The 20,474-nt window shown below is 43.4% G+C and overlaps 1 protein-coding gene across 2 annotated transcripts in view; it reads left to right on the forward strand.

Annotated features, from left to right (window-relative positions):
- Window positions 1-20,474, forward strand: part of RSPRY1 (ring finger and SPRY domain containing 1) — a 42,877-nt gene that overhangs the window by 9,750 nt on the left and 12,653 nt on the right. For both annotated transcript variants that reach the window (XM_081017027.1, XM_081017026.1), the window contains 6 exons: window positions 3,317-3,811; window positions 14,020-14,072; window positions 16,080-16,192; window positions 17,247-17,373; window positions 18,462-18,520; window positions 20,100-20,166. In XM_081017027.1, the coding sequence (XP_080873153.1) occupies window positions 3,465-3,811; window positions 14,020-14,072; window positions 16,080-16,192; window positions 17,247-17,373; window positions 18,462-18,520; window positions 20,100-20,166 (766 nt within the window). In that variant the 5' untranslated portion in view covers window positions 3,317-3,464. The remainder of the gene's footprint in view (window positions 1-3,316; window positions 3,812-14,019; window positions 14,073-16,079; window positions 16,193-17,246; window positions 17,374-18,461; window positions 18,521-20,099; window positions 20,167-20,474) is intronic.

A 20,474-nucleotide genomic window follows, 5' to 3' on the forward strand; every position in this document is an offset into this window, starting at 1 on the left:
AGTACTTCCTACACCTTACTCGGGCTGGTTCAGGTAGGATTTTGGGTTGATAATCATCCAGGTAAATTGTACCTTGTTCCATTAAATTGTAGTTTTCATATTATGACTAAGCTTTTATAAGTGGTGGTTTCACAAAAGCAGCTTATTTTGATAGTTACAGCTATGCCACTCTCAATATAGTGGTGTGAATTGGTCTAAAGGAAGGAAGGACCAACCTATATGGAAAGTTCAGCTCTCAGTATCACTCTTCCCTGTTGTTGTTTTTTAAAGATTTACAAGCATCTTGCATTTTTTTTTAATTAAGCCAGTTGATGCATTCCAGTCATTCACTGTGGAGGGCCATGTGTCATGAAGTTACCGTATTTTTCGCTCTATAGGACGCACTTTTTTCCCTTCAAAAATGAAGGGAAAATGTGTGTGCGTCCTATGGAGCGAAGACGCCATAGCCCCGCGACCCTCTCCCGGCTGGAGAGGTGACGCGCGGCTATGGCAGGAGCCTCTACAGCCCCGCGTCACCTCTCCAGCCGGGAGAGCGCGCGTGGGGCTAAAGAAGCACCCCGCGACCCTCTCCCGGCTGGAGAGGTGACGCGCGGCTATTGAGGCTCTTGCCATAGCCGCCCGTCACCTCTCCAGCCGGGAGAGCGCGCACGGGGCTAAAGCGAGAGCCTCAATAGCCGCGCGTCACCTCTCCAGCCGGGAGAGGGTCGCGGGGGCTGCTTTAGCCCCGCGCGCGCTCTCCCGGCTGGAGAGGTGACGGGCGGCTATGGCAAGAGCCTCAATAGCCGCGCGTCACCTCTCCAGCCGGGAGAGCGCGCGCAGGGACCCCGCGACCCTCTCCCGGCTGGAGAGGTGACGCGCGGCTGTTGAGGCTCTTGCCATAGCCGCCCGTCACCTCTCCAGCCGGGAGAGCGCGTGCGGGGCTGCTGGAGAGGTGAGGGGCGGCTCTAGAAGCTCCTGCCATAGCCGCCCGTCACCTCTCCAGCCGGGAGAGCGCGCACGGGCACCCCGCGACCCTCTCCCGGCTGGAGAGGTGACGCGCGGCTATTGAGGCTCTTGCCATAGCCGCCCGTCACCTCTCCAGCCGGGAGAGCGCGCGGGGCTGCTGGAGAGGTGACGGGCGGCTATAGAAGCTCCTGCCATAGCCGCCCGTCACCTCTCCAGCCGGGAGAGGGTCGCGGGGGGCTGCTGGAGAGGTGAGGGGCGGCTCTAGAAGCTCCTGCCATAGCCGCCCGTCACCTCTCCAGCCGGGAGAGCGCGCGGGCACCCCGCGACCCTCTCCCGGCTGGAGAGGTGACGCGCGGCTGTTGAGGCTCTTGCCATAGCCGCCCGTCACCTCTCCAGCCGGGAGAGCGCGCGCGGGGCTGCTGGAGAGGTGACGGGCGGCTATAGAAGCTCCTGCCATAGCCGCCCGTCACCTCTCCAGCCGGGAGAGCGCGCGCGGGGCTAAAGAAGCCATAGCCCCGCGACCCTCTCCCGGCTGGAGAGGTGACGCACGGCTATGGCAGGAGCCTCTCCGCTGCACCTTTCCGCTGCTCCCTGACCTGCTCTTTGGGGCTGGTGGTGGGCTTCCCCCTGCCAGCCCCAAAGAGCAGGTCGAAAGGAACCTGAAGCCTGGAGAGCGAGAGGGGTCAGTGCACACCGACCCCTCTCGCTCTCCAGGCTTCCAAGGTAGCCGCCTGAACGCACCTTAAACGGCACCTTGTTTTAGAGCGGGAAAACAAGAGGGGGAAAGTTCTCCCCCTCTCTGTGCAGCGCCTCCTGCCACTTCGCTGAAGGGGCGCTGGGCAGAGAGGGGGAGAATTTTTTTTTCTTGTTCTCCCCCCTCTAAAACAAAGTGCGTCCTATTGTCCGGTGCGTCCTATGGTGCGAAAAATACGGTACTTCTCTTCCTCCTTTCTCCTTTTGCCACCCCGTGCTCAGAAGAGCTTTATGGTTACCCAAATATGGCAGCCAACTTAGTGCCAGTGCCAGCATCTGGCTTGCTTTTGGGAGGCAAGTTCTGAGCCCTCCACCATCCCCATCACTCTCCTTCCTCCACTGGCCTGGTCTTACTTAAGGTATTTCTATGCTGGTTTTCAGACAGACATCACAAAGCAGTTTATATAAACATTATTACAATAATAAGAACTGATTTTTTAAAAACAACAACAACAACCAATGCAAAAGGCAACTGTTCGTTTAGAAGAAGCTGTGATGGTAACTTCTTTTCTGCTCTGCTGCAGAGTGAGTGGTTCTGCAAAGATTTCCTGGGTGACAGTTAGATGAGGGAGGGGCCACCACTGGCAGCTGGACCTGGGCAGCTTACTAGGCTGTGGGTTTCGTTTCCACTCTCTTCAGAGCAAGATAATTCTTCATAGACCTTTATGTGCCATTTCCTCCATCAGTTGGCAAGTTGCCATTTGTTTCGGGGCATAATGCTAATGGAAACTGACTGGGCAACTTGAATTGTGTGGGGTTCTTTACCCTGCTTTTTGATAGTTAGATAACATTTTTATTCTTGGTAAGCTGGCTGGAATATCAGAATACACTTATTTTCAAATAAAGCATAGTAGAAGAGGCAACATGGTATATGGAGGGCTAGGCTGAAATCCATAGGTGTCTGGCTCCTTGATTTTTATTTTTATTTTAAATGCCCACCACTTAGTAAACTGATCTTTTTTTTCAACTTGAGGCTGGCTCCTGGAGAAACAGAAATATTTTTCAAGCTCTATACTGGCTGCACACTCTACCTGCATTTCCCAGTGACCCAACTCCCTTGCAGCTGGCTTTGGACTCACACAAAGGAGTGGGAAGGACTTTACTACTGGCTGCCTCAAGAAACCTCGCATTGATCATTTGTTTTAGGATGGCGGGGATCTGGATGCAGTTTGAGCCTCCCCCAGGAACTGTGTATACGTGCATTTCCCTCTCCCGCTTCAGTTTACTTTGTGAACAGCATGTTAGAATGCTTCAGGGTGGGGATAAATTGGAGGCAATTGAGGTTGATTAGCATTTTTGTAGCCCTGGGTATCTGAACGGGACAGAATTGCAGTACTGGGTGCCTTAGCAGATTTGAGGATAAGAAGCAAGTTTTCCCTCTTTGTAGCATCAGCTGTTGGGTTTAAGGCAGGGTTGGGGAACTGGGCTGGGACTGATGGGAGTTGGGAGTCCACCAGCATCTGGAGGGTACAGGTTCCCTTTCTGGTGCAGGGCACAAAGGTATGCCAAAGGGGAAATTAGGATTGTTTGCCTGCTTGCAAAGGAACTTGTTTGCTAGTCACATTATTTTACAATTTCAATCCAAGTTGATGGGCTTGTATTTTTTCTTACCCTCCAGGCCTCCTTTTGGATGACCAATGTGTATCTTCAGTGATGATGTCAGACACTTACCCAGCCATTCCCTGCCCATTCCAGTTGTTACAGACTCATATGATGCAAAAGCTGCAATTCAGGATCCCAAAAACATTGCTTTTAAAACTGTCTAGATGATTGTCGTTGCTTTGGTTGTGTTCTATGCGAGCAGGAGCCTTCTCCAAGGTTTACGGCTGACCCTTGAACAGCACATTCCCTGTTTGCTGCAAACCTTGGGGGCTAGCAGCATGGGCAACTCCTGTGTTTGTCGGGAAGACAGTGGGGTAGAAGACAATGCAGAATCCAGAAGTCGCCAGACAGAGAACAGCAGAGTGCCTGTATCAGACTCCAGGAGCCACCCGAGGGACCCAGTGAGGCCCCCCCGGCGGGGACGGGGGCCACATGAACCAAGAAGGAAAAAACATAACGTGGATGGATTAGTACTTGACACGCTAGCAGTAATTCGGACGTTGGTAGACAAGTAAGTACTTCCTGAAGAGAAATATTGCCATGGATGTACCTTCCTTCTCTTGTAAATTGCTATGCTGCAATCTGTGGAGACTGCTCTAATGTCCCCCTCCAGTGGCATAAAAGTGGACAACTTTATGTTGGAATTGGAAATGTCTACAGATGTTTCAGGAACAATCCATGAATAAGATAGTAGATTCGTCTTGGCTTCTCCTCGCAACACTTGCGCTTTTTGAATACCCCTCCAGCAGTTCATTTAGATGTCCAAAGTTTCTTTCAGTGAAATCCTACCCGGCCCTGTAACCTTACACTGCCTGATTCCGTTGAGTGGCAGCCACTGCAATGCCTACACCAGTCGTGGGAGGAGAGCCAAATGGCAAACTGTCTTTGTGTCATGTTGAGACTTCTACAGTTTCAACAGACACAAAAGCAATATACAAGATGCTGCCTAAGGTCTTTGGAGGCCAGAGGTAGTTCTGCCACCTTTGATGGCAGAAGAAAGGTTTCCTTTGGAACGGAAGGGGACACTCTGATAGTGCTAGTAAGTGCTGTTGGGATTTGTTAGCCAGTTTGACTTCCTTCAACCAAATTCCCTTTGTGTGTTTGCAGTGCATTGTAAGATTGGGCAGCGCATGCTAAGGAGGCAGTTATTTAGGGAAGCTTTCCTCTGACCCCTTTCCTAACTCAGCAGTTAAAGATGTCTTCATGGATAGGTGGGGGGCAGCAACTTGTGCTTGTCCCCTTTCTTTGAGTTGACTTGCTTCTGCAGAAGCATGTATTGGAGTGGTCTGTTGGTCTGCCCCTTCTAAAACTCCAGATTGAAAGGAGTTAAATTAGGAATAGACATGAAGAGCAGTATAGAAATTTAATTATTGTTAACAATAATATTAATAGATAATAAGGCTCCCAGGGGCTACCAGTCATGATGATACTTTCAGAATCAAATAAAGCCCATTGCTTGGAATAATAGCCAGAAATGACTGATTCCCTTATCCTGCTTGTGGACTTTCCATAAGCATCTGGCTGAGCACTTTGGGAAACAGGAATCTGGGCTTGGTCTGGTCCAGCAGGGCTGCTCCGGTGATATATGTGTTGTGCCAATTCTTACAAATGTTTACATAATGGTTAATGATAAGTGGAAAGATTCTGAGTAGGGTAAAGCAATAAAGCCACTTTCAAAGAAGTGATGCCTGGGTGCGTTCTCTGGTGGCACAGCTTGTGATGTTTGAATTGGATCTGAATAACCCTGTTGAACCATGAGCACATTGAGAGTGGTTGGGGACAGGGGGCTACAGACAGGCAAAGGAAGGAATATCCCAGGCAAGCAAAGTTTATGTGAGGAGGGAGAGAGACATGATCACACCCTTCCAATGGCAGAGGAGCTACTGCTACATATCATAGCAACAGCACCAACAAAATTGTCCTTAATGCTTCCTTTCCTGATTAAAATTGTCATTATTCGTTGTCAGTTTGAGTTATCTTTGTAGTATCTTAAACATCAACAAGGTGTTGACAGTTTCCTTCCTGCTTTATTATCTGAGCTGCTGTCAAAAATGCTCTTTCATAACTCCTTAAATAATCACTTCATTCTTTGCTACCTGCCAGCTCCAAGCGTCTGAGGCCCTTTCTGGCACACTGGAGCTTCTGTTTGTCCTAGGCCACAGTCTGAAGGCACGTGATGCCCCCACCTTGTTGAAGCAAAGAGGGTCTGGGTCTGATTAGGGTTTGACTTCAAGACTGGGTGGGAATCCTTTGTGAACAGCCTTGCGTTTTGTGGTGGAGGGAAAGACTGGGTATAAATGTAATAAACAGAAGCTTCTGGGCACAATGGAATGCATTTCCACCTCTCTTCTCAAGCATTATAGTTTACTTGGATTGAACCTCAGCAGTACAATGCTTCTCCTATGCCACTTCTTTCAAGTTAATGACGTCTGTTTTCACCCGCCTTGTGCTGAGAACAAAATGAATGACTCTCCCACTTGCGCAGAATACAACAGTGTGGGGCAGTGGGATGGGTTCAGTTGCTTTCAGGACTATCTTGTTCAAGCATTATTGGCTATAAACATTGTATTGCTTTAACTTGGGGGGGGGGGATGCTGACCTGAATAAACTAACAGACAGTTTTCTACAAAAAGAGTAGGCTGTTTGGGGGGATTTTCTAGCAATAGTAAAAATTCATCCTGCTTGGATCCTATTTTTCCTTTAAGGGGCTCAAAGTAGCATCCAGGGGTTATCAACTGGCCCAAGGCTACCCAGTGTGCTCAATGGCTGGGCAGGGTTTTGAACCCAGGTCTCTCTAGGCTAAGTCCCAAACTCTGTTTCTACTCCCTCACCTGGGCACTGGAAGGGGCATGTCTACTAACAAGTTACTAGGGAAAGCACTCGGTAGAATTCTTAGCCAGTGGGAATTCAGTCCTGTGATAGAACATATTGCCAAGCACAAATGGTCACATTATAAGTGGAAAATAGTTTTGTGATTCTCCTCCCCAGCCCAACCCCCCAAGATTGGATCGCAAGCGTTCTGTTGCTTCCTTCCATGCCCTCTGTCATTCAGCACTCCACAACTTCCATTCCCTTTTTTTTTTTTTTTAAATAATATTTTTTATTGCTTTTTTTCCAAAGTCAAAATCCATCGTCAATTTACACAACAAAAGCAGTTTTACAAAGAAAAAGAAAAAGTTAGAAAGAAGAAAATTCACTTTTCCACATCTTTTTTCATATTCAACTGGACTTCCCCAGATCTTCCATCCCTGCATTCTTTACAATAAAAGAATATTATACAGCAAATTAATGCCTTGTTTCATATGTTTTTATACTTTCATCTGTTTATATATTCTAAATTTAAACTTTTCACCGTCATGACTTAATTTCAATCATTTTCAAATCTCAATACTGAAGCATGTTTTCCCCAAAACTTAGCAAATTCTCAACTTTCATATAACTTATAATGTTTTTGTAGATAGTCCTTAATTTTTTTCCAGTCCTCTTCCACTGCCTCTTCTCCCAGGTCTCGGATTCTGCCCGTCATTTCGGCTAATTCCATGTAGTCCATCAGTTGCGTGTGCCACTCTTCCAGTGTGGGTAACTCCTGTGCCTTCCAATATTTAGCTATAAGAATTCTTGCTGCTGTAGTTGCATATAAAAAGAAAGTTCTATCTTTCTTTAACACTCTCTGGCCCACAATGCCCAGGAGGAAGGCCTCTGGTTTCTTATTAAAGGTATACCTAAATACCTTTTTCAACTCGTTATAAATCATTTCCCAAAAGGCCTTCACCCTCGGGCATGTCCACCAGAGGTGAAAGAATGTTCCTTCAGCCTCCTTACATTTCCAACATTTATTGTCTGACAAATGGTATATCTTTGCGAGTTTGACTGGGGTCATGTACCACCTGTACATCATTTTCATAATGTTTTCTTTTAAGGCACTACATGCCGTAAATTTCATACCGGTGGTCCATAACCTTTCCCAGTCTTCAAACATAATGTTGTATCCAATGTCTTGTGCCCATTTAATCATGGCTGATTTAACCATCTCATCTTGAGTATTCCATTTAAGCAACAAGTTATACATTCTTGAAAGCACTTTCGTCTTAGGTTCAAGTAATTCCAACTCTAATTCTGATTTTTCCACCTGGAAACCAATTTTTTTGTCCTTTTTAAAGATCTCTAAAATTTGGGCATAATGAAACCAGTCTCGCACCTTTCCTTTCAATTTTTCAAAACTCTGCAACCTCCAAGTGTCACCCTCTCTTTCTATTATTTCACAATATTTTGCCCAGCCACCCCCCATATTAAGTATTTTTGTGGCCTTAGCCTCCATCGGTGATAACCACCTCGGAGTCTTATTTTCAATTAAGTCCTTGTATTTAGTCCAGACAGTGAACAAAGATTTCCTGACAATATGGTTTTTAAACATCTTATGAGACTTCACCTTGTCGTACCACAAATATGCATGCCACCCAAAAGCATTGTTAAACCCTTCCAGATCTAGGACATCAGTGTTTTCTAACAAAAACCAATCTTTCATCCAGCAGAAGGATGCAGCTTCATAATACAACCTTAAGTCCGGCAGGGCAAGTCCCCCTCTTTCCTTTGCATCTGTTAATATTTTAAATTTTATTCTGGGCTTTTTGCCCTGCCAGACAAACTTCATAATGTCCCTCTGCCACTTTCCAAAACACTCCACTCTGTCCACGATCTGCAGGGCCTGAAACAGAAACAGCATTCTTGGCAATACATTCATCTTAACTGCAGCAATTCTTCCCAACAAGGAAAGTTTCAATCTTGACCAAATTTCTAAGTCCTTTTTGATTTCAGTCCAGCATTTTACATAATTGTCTTTAAATAGATTCAAATTCTTCCCGGTCAAATTAACCCCCAGGTATTTCACTTTTTTAACCACATTTAATTCTGTTTCCTTTTGAAACCCATCTATTTCTGAAGGTGTCAAGTTTTTTGCCAAGACCTTAGTTTTTTGTTTGTTTAACCTAAATCCCGCCACCCGACCAAACTCAGAAATTAGTTCTAAAGCTCTTTTTGTGCTGGATTCTGGCTCCTGTAATGTCAAAACCAAATCATCTGCAAAAGCCTTCAGTTTATATTGTTTTCCTCCGACCTGTATTCCTTCCACCTGCTGGTCCTTCCTGATCAAGTTAAGCAACACCTCCAGGACAGAAATAAATAGCAAGGGTGATAAGGGGCACCCCTGTCGTGTTCCTTTTTCAATTTTAAACTCCTCTGTCACCACATTATTTACTATCAATTTAGCTTTTTGCTCTGAATAGATTGCTTCAATACCATTTTGGAACGCCCTTCCCACTCCCATCCCTTCCAAATTTTTCTTCATAAACTTCCAAGATATATTATCAAAGGCCTTCTCCGCATCTATAAAAATCAAAGCTGCTTTTGTATTCAGATTTGTCTGCAATAACTCCAAAACATCAACAATATTCCTGGTGTTGTCGGACAAATGCCTGCCAGGGAGAAAGCCTGCTTGGTCTTTATGAATTACTTCTTTTAAAACTTTTTTCAGTCTATTTGCCAAGATATCAGCAAAAATTTTGTAATCCACGTTTAGGAGTGAGATGGGACGGTAGTTCTTAAGTTGAGTCTTTTCAGATTCCAATTTTGGTATCAAGGTGATGAATGCCTCTTTCCACGATTCTGGTGCCCCCTTCCCTTCCATAATTTGGTTACATACCTCCATTAATGGTTGAGCCAAATATTCCTTCAATGTCTTATAATATTTGGAGGTAAGTCCATCTGGGCCTGGGGATTTGCCCAGTTGCATGTTCTGAATGGCACTTTCAATTTCCTGTTGTGATATTTTGTAATTCAGGGCTGTTTGTTTATCTTGTGTAAGTTTTTGCAGGCCATGACTTTTTAAAAATTTATTTATCTCCATCTCCACTTGGGGTCCTTGAGTGAACAATTTTTTAAAATATCTCTGGAAACACTTTCTAATTTCTTCTGGTTTCTGAATACGTTCTCCTTCAACCTCTAGATTGGTAACAAAGTTCAATTTTTGTCTCTTTTTCAGCTGCCATGCCAGCAGCTTCCCACATTTATTAGCCGACTCGAATGATCTTTGTTTCATCTGTTTAATTTTCCATTCAATTTCTTGATTTGTCAGTTTCACATATTGTGCTTGATGGAATTTTATTTCTCTTAAAACCTCTTTTGATTTTGGATTAAGTCTCAACTTTTTCTCTCCGTCTCTTATCTTCTCCAAAATCTTGTCCTTTTTACCATTCCAGAGTTTTTTCTTTATAGTATTCTGTTGTATCAGGAACCCTCTCATAACAGCTTTACTCGCGTCCCAGATTGTTTTCTTTTCCACCGAAGTGTTCAAATTTATTTCAAAGTAGTCTTTCATCGTTTTTTGGGCCTTCTTCACAATCTCCTGATCTCTAAACAAGGAGTCATTCATTCTCCATCTGAAGGATCCAGCTGGTGTAAGTCTTAAATCTATTTTCAAAGCATTATGGTCGGAGCAAGTTTTAGGGCAGATCTCTATTTTTTTAGTCTTAGGAGCCAGTCCTCTAGATATCCAGATTTGGTCGATTCTTGTCCAAGATAGGTGGGCCTCAGAAAAGAATGTTCCCTCTTTACCTAGAGGGTTCTTTGTCCTCCAAATATCAATCAAATCCATATTGTCTGTAAGTTCAAAAAAAGTCTTAGGTAGTCTGCCATCTTTAGTCAAATTTTGATTTTGTGACTTATCCATATGCGTGGAGACAACCCCATTCATATCTCCCATCAGAATGATGTTAGTATAGTCAATATAGTCCAGCATTATCTCATGCAGCTTCTTATAAAATTCCGATTTCCCCTCGTTTGGTGCATAAATTCCTACTATCAGAAATTTTTCTCCTTGTGATTGTATTTCAATCGCCAAAATTCTTCCTTGTTCGTCTTTAAACACAAATTTTGGTGCTAGGCTCTCCTTTGCATATATCACAACTCCTCTTTTTTTGACTTTATCTAATGATGTAAATTCTTGGCCTAGTCTCTTGTTGGTTAGTACTCTTCTATGGAGCCTAGTTACATGAGTTTCTTGAAGGCAAATGACGTCTAATTGTTCTTTCCTCAATATATGAAAAATTCTCTTCCTTTTCTCGGGGGAATTTGCGCCATTAATATTCCAACTAAAAAGCTGCAAAGACATCCTGGATCAATTTGTCAACCGATGGGGTTGTCTCCCTTGTCGTCTATATCCAGAGGTGGATCTGGTTTTGCACCAGGCGTGGGGGGTGGCCAGGTACCTATTGTTCCTTTCCGAAGGTCCTCCCCGTAGTCGTTTAGGAACTTTTCTTGCTCCTCTGCTGTTCTAATTTTTACCTTCTTCCCTTTCACACTGAAGGATAGTCCTTGAGGGAATTCCCACCTGTATCGGATTGAGTTGTTTCTCAGCAAGCTTGCCAGATCTTTATATGTAGTTCTTAAATCCAACAACTGTTTTGGTATATCTCTAAAGATTTCTGCTGTCTTTCCCTGTATCACCAATGGATTTTTAAAATGTAGGCCGAGTATGTTCTCTTTTTCTTGCTTATATCTCAAAATGATCAAGCAATCTCTTGGTTTATCCTTCTTGGCCACTCTTCCCAGTCTAAAAGCGGTGACAATTTTGAAATCCTTCTCTTCTGCCAAGCCCCAGAACTTGGATATTTCTGCTGTCAAATAGCCAATCAAGTCTTCTTTTTCTAATTCTGGGATATTTCTAAGCCTAAGATTGCTTTCCCTGTTTTTCAATTCTGCCATGGACAGATACGCTTGCTGTTCAGTAACCTGTCTGCTCAGTGGTCTTACTTCCCCACTAAGTTCCTCTATCCTTTTTTTATTTAGGTCTGCTTTTGTACTTGCTTCCTCGGCTAATTTTCGATTTTCTGTTATACTTTTTTCAAAATTTCCTATTGCCTGTGTGTTTTGGGCAACTTGGTCTGTCAATCTATTTATTGTAGCTGTCACCTGGTCAAATTTGGTCGCTTGTTCATCTGCTTTCTTGTTTAATGCCGCCAGCTGGTCCAATATTTCTTTAGAAACAGGGTCTAGCCCTCCTGCAGCCATATCCCCAAAAACTGGCTGTCTAGATTGGCCTTCTTGTAGACCTGTCACAATTGGAACAGATGATCTACGTACCTGCACAGGCAGAGTCGATTGCAACAGTTCAGTTTGTTTTGCTTTCTTAGCAGCCCTTGTTTTTGCTGCACCACTCATTCCACAGCTGTCCAAGTTTCAAGGTCAAATTGTAAATCCCATGGGAAAAGCAATCCAGAAAATAAACATCCGAGCACAAAAAATTCCAAGACAGCCAGCAGTTCTCAGAGACAAATAGTTCCACAATCCAGCAGGGGGAGCTCCCCAAAAATTAGGGAGAAGGATAGAAATTTTCCACCATTAAGTTCCCAAATAAAAAATTAAGTAAAAACCAAAACAAGGGAGAGAACCCTCTGGATTCACTTTAAACTGCAGAAATAAAAGTTCTTTACAAAGGTGCACACCACAGTTCCTTTCTTATAATTTACAAAGTAGCCCAATGTATCTCTATACCTCATACACAGTTACCGCTGTCTGATGTTACTTTGTATCCAGACAGCCCGAGAGCTGAGTTCGTAACTTTATAATCCACAAAAAATAGAGAGAAAAATCACAGTCTCTGTCCACTTATAATATGGTTTTAACTTTTCTTTTACTTTTAACCAATCAAGTCCGAATTTGCAGGGTATATTCCAACTTCTTTTAAGCTCCTTTCAACGCTTCCGTTTTAATAAAACTTTGCTTGATACTTTAAACAAAGACGGAAGACTGACTTCCTTTTTAGCGTCTCCCGCTTTCAGCCGAAATTTACAGATTTGAGTTCAAATAGAGTCTCAGATTTCTTACTCACGAGTAAGTAGTTTCAAAATCAAATGTTGAAAGAAGAAAGGTCAGCGCTCATCAGCAGCAGCCGCGCGGCTTCACTTCCGCGGAAAGAGCGATGGATTCACAGCACCGCTACCCCCTCCACGTTCCGGGGCTCCTTACGGGGTCCCTTCTTCGTTTCCGAGGTCGCTCCTGGTGCCCGCCGAATCCCACGGCCACGGGCTCACTCTACCCGTGGTTTTTCTGAATGGGTCGTCGCTGTGCCGCAGCGCACGACCCTTTTCCGCGGAGCCCCTCTTCAGCAGCTGAAGAGGACCGCCATTGCCGTTTCGCGCCGCCTCCATTCCCTTTCATGTTGTGTTCCGTTAACACTTGGTGTGTAGCAGCTGGCCTTGAGCCAGAGGTGCTCTGTCTTCTGTTCTGAATGGAGGACTCTGCCCCTCTTCCCTCTTGTACCTTTAATGGTCTTGCCTTTTATATTTTAGACCTTGGGTGTGGACCTCTGTGTTTTTATACTTTCATAAAAGCACTTGGTATACTTTTAGGAACTGTGGCAATAATGAAAAGATTCTACATTAATGTGTTGACACTGTCTCATTATCCTAAGAATTTGGATTATTGCAGTATCCTCTGAGGCAGTGAGAGTGTGAGCGGATGCTCATCAAATTTTCACAACAGCTGATTGCACTGGTTGCCAGTTTATTTCCAGGCAGAAATCAGTGTGCTGATGATTACCTTTAAATCCCTAAATGGTTTGGGCTCAGTCACTTTCCTTACCAACCTGCCTGCTCCATTAGATTTGCTGGGGAGGTTGTTTTTCTTCTTCCAAGGGTGGCTGAGATGCAGCTGGCTGGGATGTGGCTTTTTCTATGGATAACGGAATTCCCCATCTTGGGAGGTCCATTTGGCCTCTATATTTTCCACCACATGACCAAGAATGTTGTTCGTTCCAGTAGATGTTTGGCCTGCCAGGTTCTAGTTTTAATGGCAAACCTCCATATCAGCTTTCTTGTTTCTTCTAATAGGCAAAGGAGTGCCTTTTGCTGGAAGGCTTCCAACAGTCTCTTAAATTAATGATACAAATGAAGGTTTCTGGCCATTGAATCCTGGGGTATGGTGCTGATTATGGCAATTGTCTAGAGAAGCCCTGTTGCGTGCAATAAGAGTTTTTGTATGCCAAGTCAGGGTCTTTGTTTTCACGTTCACTCTAGATGACTGCACCACCACAAAGCCATTGTGTTCCCCACATTGGATAAAGTTCTACTATCAGTTTGTTGTAGGGCTGATAAATATCCTTCAGGCACATCTGTACATGTAGATCCCTGGATTTCATTCCCATGGTTCTGTACTTGATGATGTGACTGTGGCCTGGGAAACATTTCTGCTACACCAGTATGGGGAAGTAGTGAAGAGAGAAGGTTCAAAGTCCTTATCAGCCATGGTTTGGCTCAGGGTTACCATGACAATCACTGGCTCTCAGCCTAACCTGCCTCACAAGGTTGTTAAGAAGATAAACAGGTGGCCATGTATGCCCCTCTGAGTTCCTTAGAGGAAGGGTGGCATAAAAACCTATTCAGTAAACAAATATGATAGTTATTCTTCTTCATTATAGATATGAGACTATATCCAACCAGATTCTACTCAGAATAGACTTATTGAATTTCATGGACCTGTTAGTCATGTCCAGTCATTTCATTGGTTCTACTCTGAATAAAATTAACATTGGATAGGAACCATGGGAACTTAGCTGGCCGTTAAACAGTCATGGATCTTCTGCATTGCTCTTCATTGTAAGCTGGTATGAGTGTGCCAACTTTGATAATGATTAACGTAAGCTTTTTGTCTTGTGTTTTCTTCCAGTGATCAGGAACCTCCTTATTCAATGATGACTTTGCATGAAATGGCTGAAACAGGTACCTCCCTGCTCTAGTGTGGCACTCCAGTTGCAATCTACTAAGAAACCGTTTAGCTCTGTAAAGAAGCTTAAGAGTCGCACTGCATGTTTATTTCCAAGGGTTGAGGCAATTTTACAGTGATTACCTAAATAATACTGCTACTTGACAATGAGCTTGGTAAATTTGTAATTAGCTTAATATGTGTACCTGTCTAATCTGGCTAAATTTATGAGGTATGCTGTTGCGAAATCAGCCTGCCAGCTGCCACGAGGCTCAAGCTAACAGGCTTATTTTGGTTTTACACTGAGCTAGTAAACAGGCCTTGGAGTAACTAGGGGAATAGTTTGCTTCCAAATTAAAAGGAAAATGTTAATTAAATACTGAGGAACCTTGCAGGATATGGGAAGAATGTCCCCAAATGTGTGTTGATATCTCTAGACCAGCCTTCACCAACCTAGTGCCCTCCAGATATTTTGGGCTAAAGTTCCTGTCATCCCCTTTCAGCATACCAGGTGGGTGAAGTTGGCTCTGGACCACTATACCTTTTAAGCATTTTTGCCTGGAGTAACTGTAGATGTCTGAATTCCTCGGTTCTGGAGCTGCTTAAAATACCACACCTGCTCATGCAGCTGTGGTTTTAAGGAGCACAATTCCTAAAGATGTAACTGAAGACTTGAGAGTAGCTCTTTGGAACAGCTAGAGGCAGATCAATTTCATGTCTAATGCAGTGGATTTCCATGACACAAACAGTTTATCATCCTTTATTTCCTCATAAAAAATTATACCCCTTTAACTCTAAAAAGGACTCAAGATACATTTCCCCTCCTTTAAATTCAGTGTCCAAAGTCCTTTGGACTTTATTACATGTAATTCTTCTAAATTGGTGCTGTACTTAACATGTGGAAAATGAAAAAAGCATCTAGACAGTAATGTCAATTGTGGCTCTGATGACGCCTTGCTCTGCAATGCAGCCTTTAGGCCTCAGTCACTTTGACTTTTCCCTTCCTTCCTTGGTGAGGTACTTGAAGAAAATGAGCCAGGGTAAGACAATGTCACTAACTGATCAATTAAAATGTTCTTCAAGAACAGAAACGTGAGAGTTCAGATTTTCCTGTTTCGTTAGCAAGTTATAGATTATCTTCTTTATACATAAATGATAGGAAATATAACAGCCTATTCACAAATTCCTCTCTGTGTCCTGCTGTTGGAGAAGGAGACTGCTGGGAACCGGTTTGGGAAAGGCAGTGTGTTACCTTCGTTGCATTCCATCTCCTGTGTGCCTTTCTTAAACTTAAACCATAGTTTGAGAAGGAGGGGTGGTGTGTTTCTGATCTTTTGCCTCTTATAAAATAACTCTGGAGTTGGCTTTCCAAGAGATAATGTATTAGACCTCGTAGTATTCAGGGAATCCTTCCTAATTCACTAATCCTTACCCATAGAAGCCAGTTCCTACATTCTGTTACAAATCACTGTTCATACCAAGGGATGGAGGTTATGCAGAGATGGATCTGGTTCAGTCATTAGTGGCTCCCATTAACTTAGTGGGACATGGTGAAGGAACTTCAGAGAGGAAGCAAAATCTCACCTTATTTCTATGCTGTAGAAACTCATGGCACTGATTGTACATAAACATCATGTTACAAAATGCAGCTGAATTTGTGACTTGCCTTCACTGAGAAGTGTTAATGCTCAGTGTTTGTGGTATTATTATTATTATTATTATTATTATTATTATTATTATTTGTACTTATGAGTCATCTCTAGGTATTGCAGTTGAGTAAGAAATATGCATGTGTGAACTTGTCCTAACATTAATCCCTGGAGCTATGAATATTTGCCCTATCTCCAGGAGCTGAGTTTGTCCTGCTATTGCAGTCTAGATTAGCAGCTGCTTGTTAACTGTGATGTGTGGTTCAGATGAATTGTTAAAATGCTATTGAAATCATACTTGTGATTCATGTATGATTATTGTCTCCATCTATTGTTACCAGTCTAAGACAGTTGCCTCTGTTTTGTGATTGACAGATGAAGGCTGGCTGGAAGTTGTCCAATCCTTAATTAGAGTTATTCCATTAGAAGATCCCTTGGGACCAGCTGTTATAACTTTGCTTTTGGATGAGTGTCCATTGCCAACAAAAGTAAGTAAAATAAATGCATGTAGACTTGGTAACCTTATTACAACAGCATGTAGCATCCCCCACTGTCGAACTGATTCTGACCAAACTTTTTAACAATGCACATCTTAAGAAACAATATTACAATGTGTCATTTTCACATCAACAATTTCCTGAACAAAAGTTTCAAAACACAACTGAAAGTCATTGGACGGAAAGCTTGTCCTGGTGAGCACACACAGAGACACATGCATAGAGTTGTATAAACTCTCTGTTATCTGAATCTGCTAACAGCTTGTCCAAACTGAGAATTAGGCTGTTGATGCCTTCAGAATTCATGTATGCTCCACCATTTTGTAAAGATACTGAATATATAGACTTCGTGCCCATAAATCTTTCTGTATGAACTATGAAATGCATTAGGATATCTATCACATGACTAGAGAAGTCAGTAAGAATTCTTTTCCCCCCTAGTGTGCATTGCTTAGTCAACTTTGTATAAGTGTACCATGAGACCAAAAACACTGCAAAACCCAGGAACTTTTAAGATTTCTCCTGGGTCCTCTCTCCTTCCAAAAATATGATTCATTGAGTCTCCTTTCATCATATGACTAAAGAAAGAGTTGAAGGGAAACAACACTTTGCAGAATGGCTGGTGTGCTTTCCTTTGGCCAAGGTTCTTAAATAGCTTATGCTGGATTTATCCCACAGGCTTCAGTGGCACAACTCCAGAGTGAGAGATTTTAGGATTGCAGCTATATATTGTTTTACAGTGAATTACTTTTTAAGAAGGAAGAAGTATTTCCTAACTTCTTAAAAACCTGTGACTACTAATTTAGTGTCTTGATAGTCCTTGAAGTTTTGTGGATGCGAGTTGCTGTTTTTCTAACAGAAGCTGTTAAACAAGAGGTTTTGCACATGCAAAAATAGGGAGCATATGTTTTGTTCCCCGGTGGTTACAAAGTACCGTGGAGATAATTGGAGTATCTTCTGGTTCTGTCTGGAGCTGAGATAAAGAGAAGGGACTGTGTCTCTCAGTGTTCTACTATTCAGTAGCATTTTAACTTGTCTTGTTTAGGACGCATTGCAGAAGTTAACAGAAATATTATGTTTAAGTGGAGCTGTTGCTTGCCAGGATGCCTGTCATCCTGCCAAACACCGGAACACAACAGCAGTACTAGGCTGTTTGGCAGAAAAACTTGCAGGTAAGAAGGATTTTTAATGTTTTTATGTAACTGTGGGGGTTATTAACAGGCACCCTGCTTTGTTTTGCTCTAGATTCTCCCCTCCAGTCTCTCTGCTCAGGTCACAGGTGATCTGGTGTAAATACGTTGCATGTAACTCCCATCATTATCAAGAGTACGCCCTCAATATCCTGGGGCAGTGCTTAGAACATTAACTCCCTAATTGAAATCAACGAGTCTGTAAAATGTTTTGTTCAGCTGCACCCAGGCACCCACAGCTGTGGTCTCCAGATCATCAATGATGCCCAGCAGGGTGTCTCCAATGTATTCCTCTACAGTAGGCAACATCTTTTTTAAAAAATGATGCTGGCAACACCAGAAAGCAAAGGGTTCCTCTTTGAAAGTAGTGTCAGGCTGTGTTGTTTTGTTGGAATGCACACTTACTGTTATCGGTTACAGTGGGAGGGGGGTTGCAATACACCTCCTGCTCCTCCATTTGAATGCCCCTTAACTAGGGGCAGTAAATACAAGGGGGGTGTACATACTTTGTGTAGCTGGGTCTGGGAAGTGTCCAGTAGGAACAATACTTGGCTGTCACACCAAGCAAAAATTTGTGGGCTCCTGCCTGCATCCAATATACAGCTGACTGCTGGAGGTTAATACTAAAAACAAGGGGATGGATATTACCTTCATGCCATCTTGTGAACTTATCTGTGGAGTCTAGCTTTCTGAGATCCTTTTAAGCACAGTATGATTGTATGCTTACCCAAACCCTTGGAACTGCCCCTGTACAATCATCCCTTGCCTTCTGGAGCCAGCACACTGAGTAGGCTTTGCCACCTTTGGTTGAAATTGCACAAGTTACATGTGCTTAAGATGCAATATTACTGTATTTAAAAAACATTGGCTTTTCCTGCTTAATTGTTTTTTTTTTTTTAAAGCTAAACTAAATATACTTGATTTCTTTCTTTCTTGCACAATGCCTTATGCCTATAGCGCACAAGATATCAGGGAGGGCAGAGTTGTACATTAAGCTCTTTGGAATTGACTTTTAAAAAACGTAATGCAGCAGCTTCGATGCACGTGTTTCATTTTTAGTGTTCTTGCAGGCCCTGCAAGTGTAGGTTTACTCAGCCAAGGGATCTTGGAATACTTGCTGCAGAGCTTGGTGAGTATCACAGTTTAATCCTCCTCTAATGTTGTTCCTCTTTAAATGCTATGTCTCCTGTGTGTGAACATCAGAGGGATCAGGGCCTTGCATTTCATCCTGTTAAGTTTTGGGAGGAAACAGCTCCCAACATGGGGTCAAGCCTTCATCATTGCTGCTGCCGCCGCCACCATCCTCCTTTTTCAGTAGTGAGTGTGTGTTGAGGGGATGCATAGAAATGGGGAGGGGGCATTGCTGAGAGGTAGAGCACATGCCTTGAATGCAGAAGCCCCCCATATCAGAAGGCACAAGGCAGCTTCAGAAGTTGTTCATGTGGCGAAGAGTCATGTGCTCACCAGCACATTTTTTCCTCCGGGCAAGCAGAGAAGAGTAATGTTCCCATCCCACCATCTGTAGGTGGTGGTGTGGATTTGCCCCTTTAGGAGCATTTATAAACTTACAGGCAACTTATTTCTGTTTTTCAAGAAAAAAAGCAATGTATAAAAAGTCTTAAATTAAAACCAACATTGTAAAATCATTACATTGTTCTTTAGTACAATGGAAATTAATGAAAGAATAGAATTTAGAGGCCTCAAATTTGTCTGGAAAGCTTTGAAAGGTTAAAAGAAAGCTTTTTATAATGTGTTGACGGAAATGATAGGAGGTAGAACATGGCCTCCCCTGCCAGACTTAATAGGTGAGAAGAAATTGCTTAGAAATTTCATCCCCTCTGTGGCCCGGTTCAGATGCCACAGTCCTCCAAGCCATGGTTTGGAAGATCAGCAATACATCAGCACCAGCTCCACTCTCCTCAAGTCTCTCACACTCATTTCTTGCTGTGCTTTGGCCTCTAGTTATAGTTTGTTCAGATTCCTGAATCAAGCAGTCCATGATCAGCAGTAGCCTCCAAGCCACAGTTGCCAGATTTGAACATTACAGCAAACTACAGTTAGAGGAAGCCTGAAATTGAAGGAGGCAGTTTGTGGGAGTCAGTGGCTTGTTTTCCGATCCTCTGAGCCATGGATATTTCCCTAATCCAGAACAGCTTCCTTCTTCCTTCTGCGTAGGACTTTGTCTTGGTGCTTGGGTCTCTAAAAAAAGCCCTGTAATTAGACCGTTCCTCTTATGACAAGACATGAATGCTTTTGTCTTGAAAGTGCAATGTTTTTCCCTGTACAGTGGTGCCCCGCAAGACGAATGCCTCGCAAGACTAAAAACCCGCTAGACGAAAGGGTTTTCCGTTTTTCGATGGGCTTCGCAGGACGAATTTCCCTATGGGCTTGCTTCGCAAGACGAAAATGTCTTGCGAGTCTTGAGATTTTTTTCGCTCCCCCCCCCCTTTTTCTAAGCCGCTAAGCCACTAATAGCCTTTTAGCCGCTAAGCCTTTAATAGCCGCTAAACCGCTAATAGCGCTAATCTGCTAAGCCGCTAATAGGGTTGCTTCGCAAGACGAAAAAACCGCTAGACGAAGAGACTCGCGGAACGGATTAATTTCGTCTTGCGAGGCACCACTGTATTTCACAAATCGGCTAAAGTTTGTTGTTTTCGGAGGTCAGTTTAAGGGAATACTGTATCCTTTAATTCTCTTGTTTATCTTAGGAGTTCCAGTCCCACCCAACCGTAATGCTTTTTGCACTAATAGCCCTGGAAAAGTTTGCACAAACAAGTAAGTGAGTTAGCTCAAAATCTATGGGGAAAACACAAGGTGCTTCCTAGTAGTCTGTGTGTTGGACTCCCCCCCCCCCCATACACACACTTTGTTCATAAGCATGCATGTGGCACTGACAAGATGGTTTAGGCTTGCTCCAAGTCCTATGGAGTTCTTTATTGTGAACCTTCAGAGCCTGACAACTACTCTCCCTCCTCTGCTCTCAGGCTCCACCTGAGATTTGGAGGGTGTTCTTAGTTGCCTGGAAACAGCTGAGCAGCATGTCTGCTGTTGCAGTTTCCTCTACAGAGAACACCAAATGACTG

Source organism: Podarcis pityusensis, assembly GCF_964106645.2.
Source record: "Podarcis pityusensis genome assembly, chromosome: 8".
In the NCBI taxonomy this organism is placed as follows: domain Eukaryota; kingdom Metazoa; phylum Chordata; class Lepidosauria; order Squamata; family Lacertidae; genus Podarcis; species Podarcis pityusensis.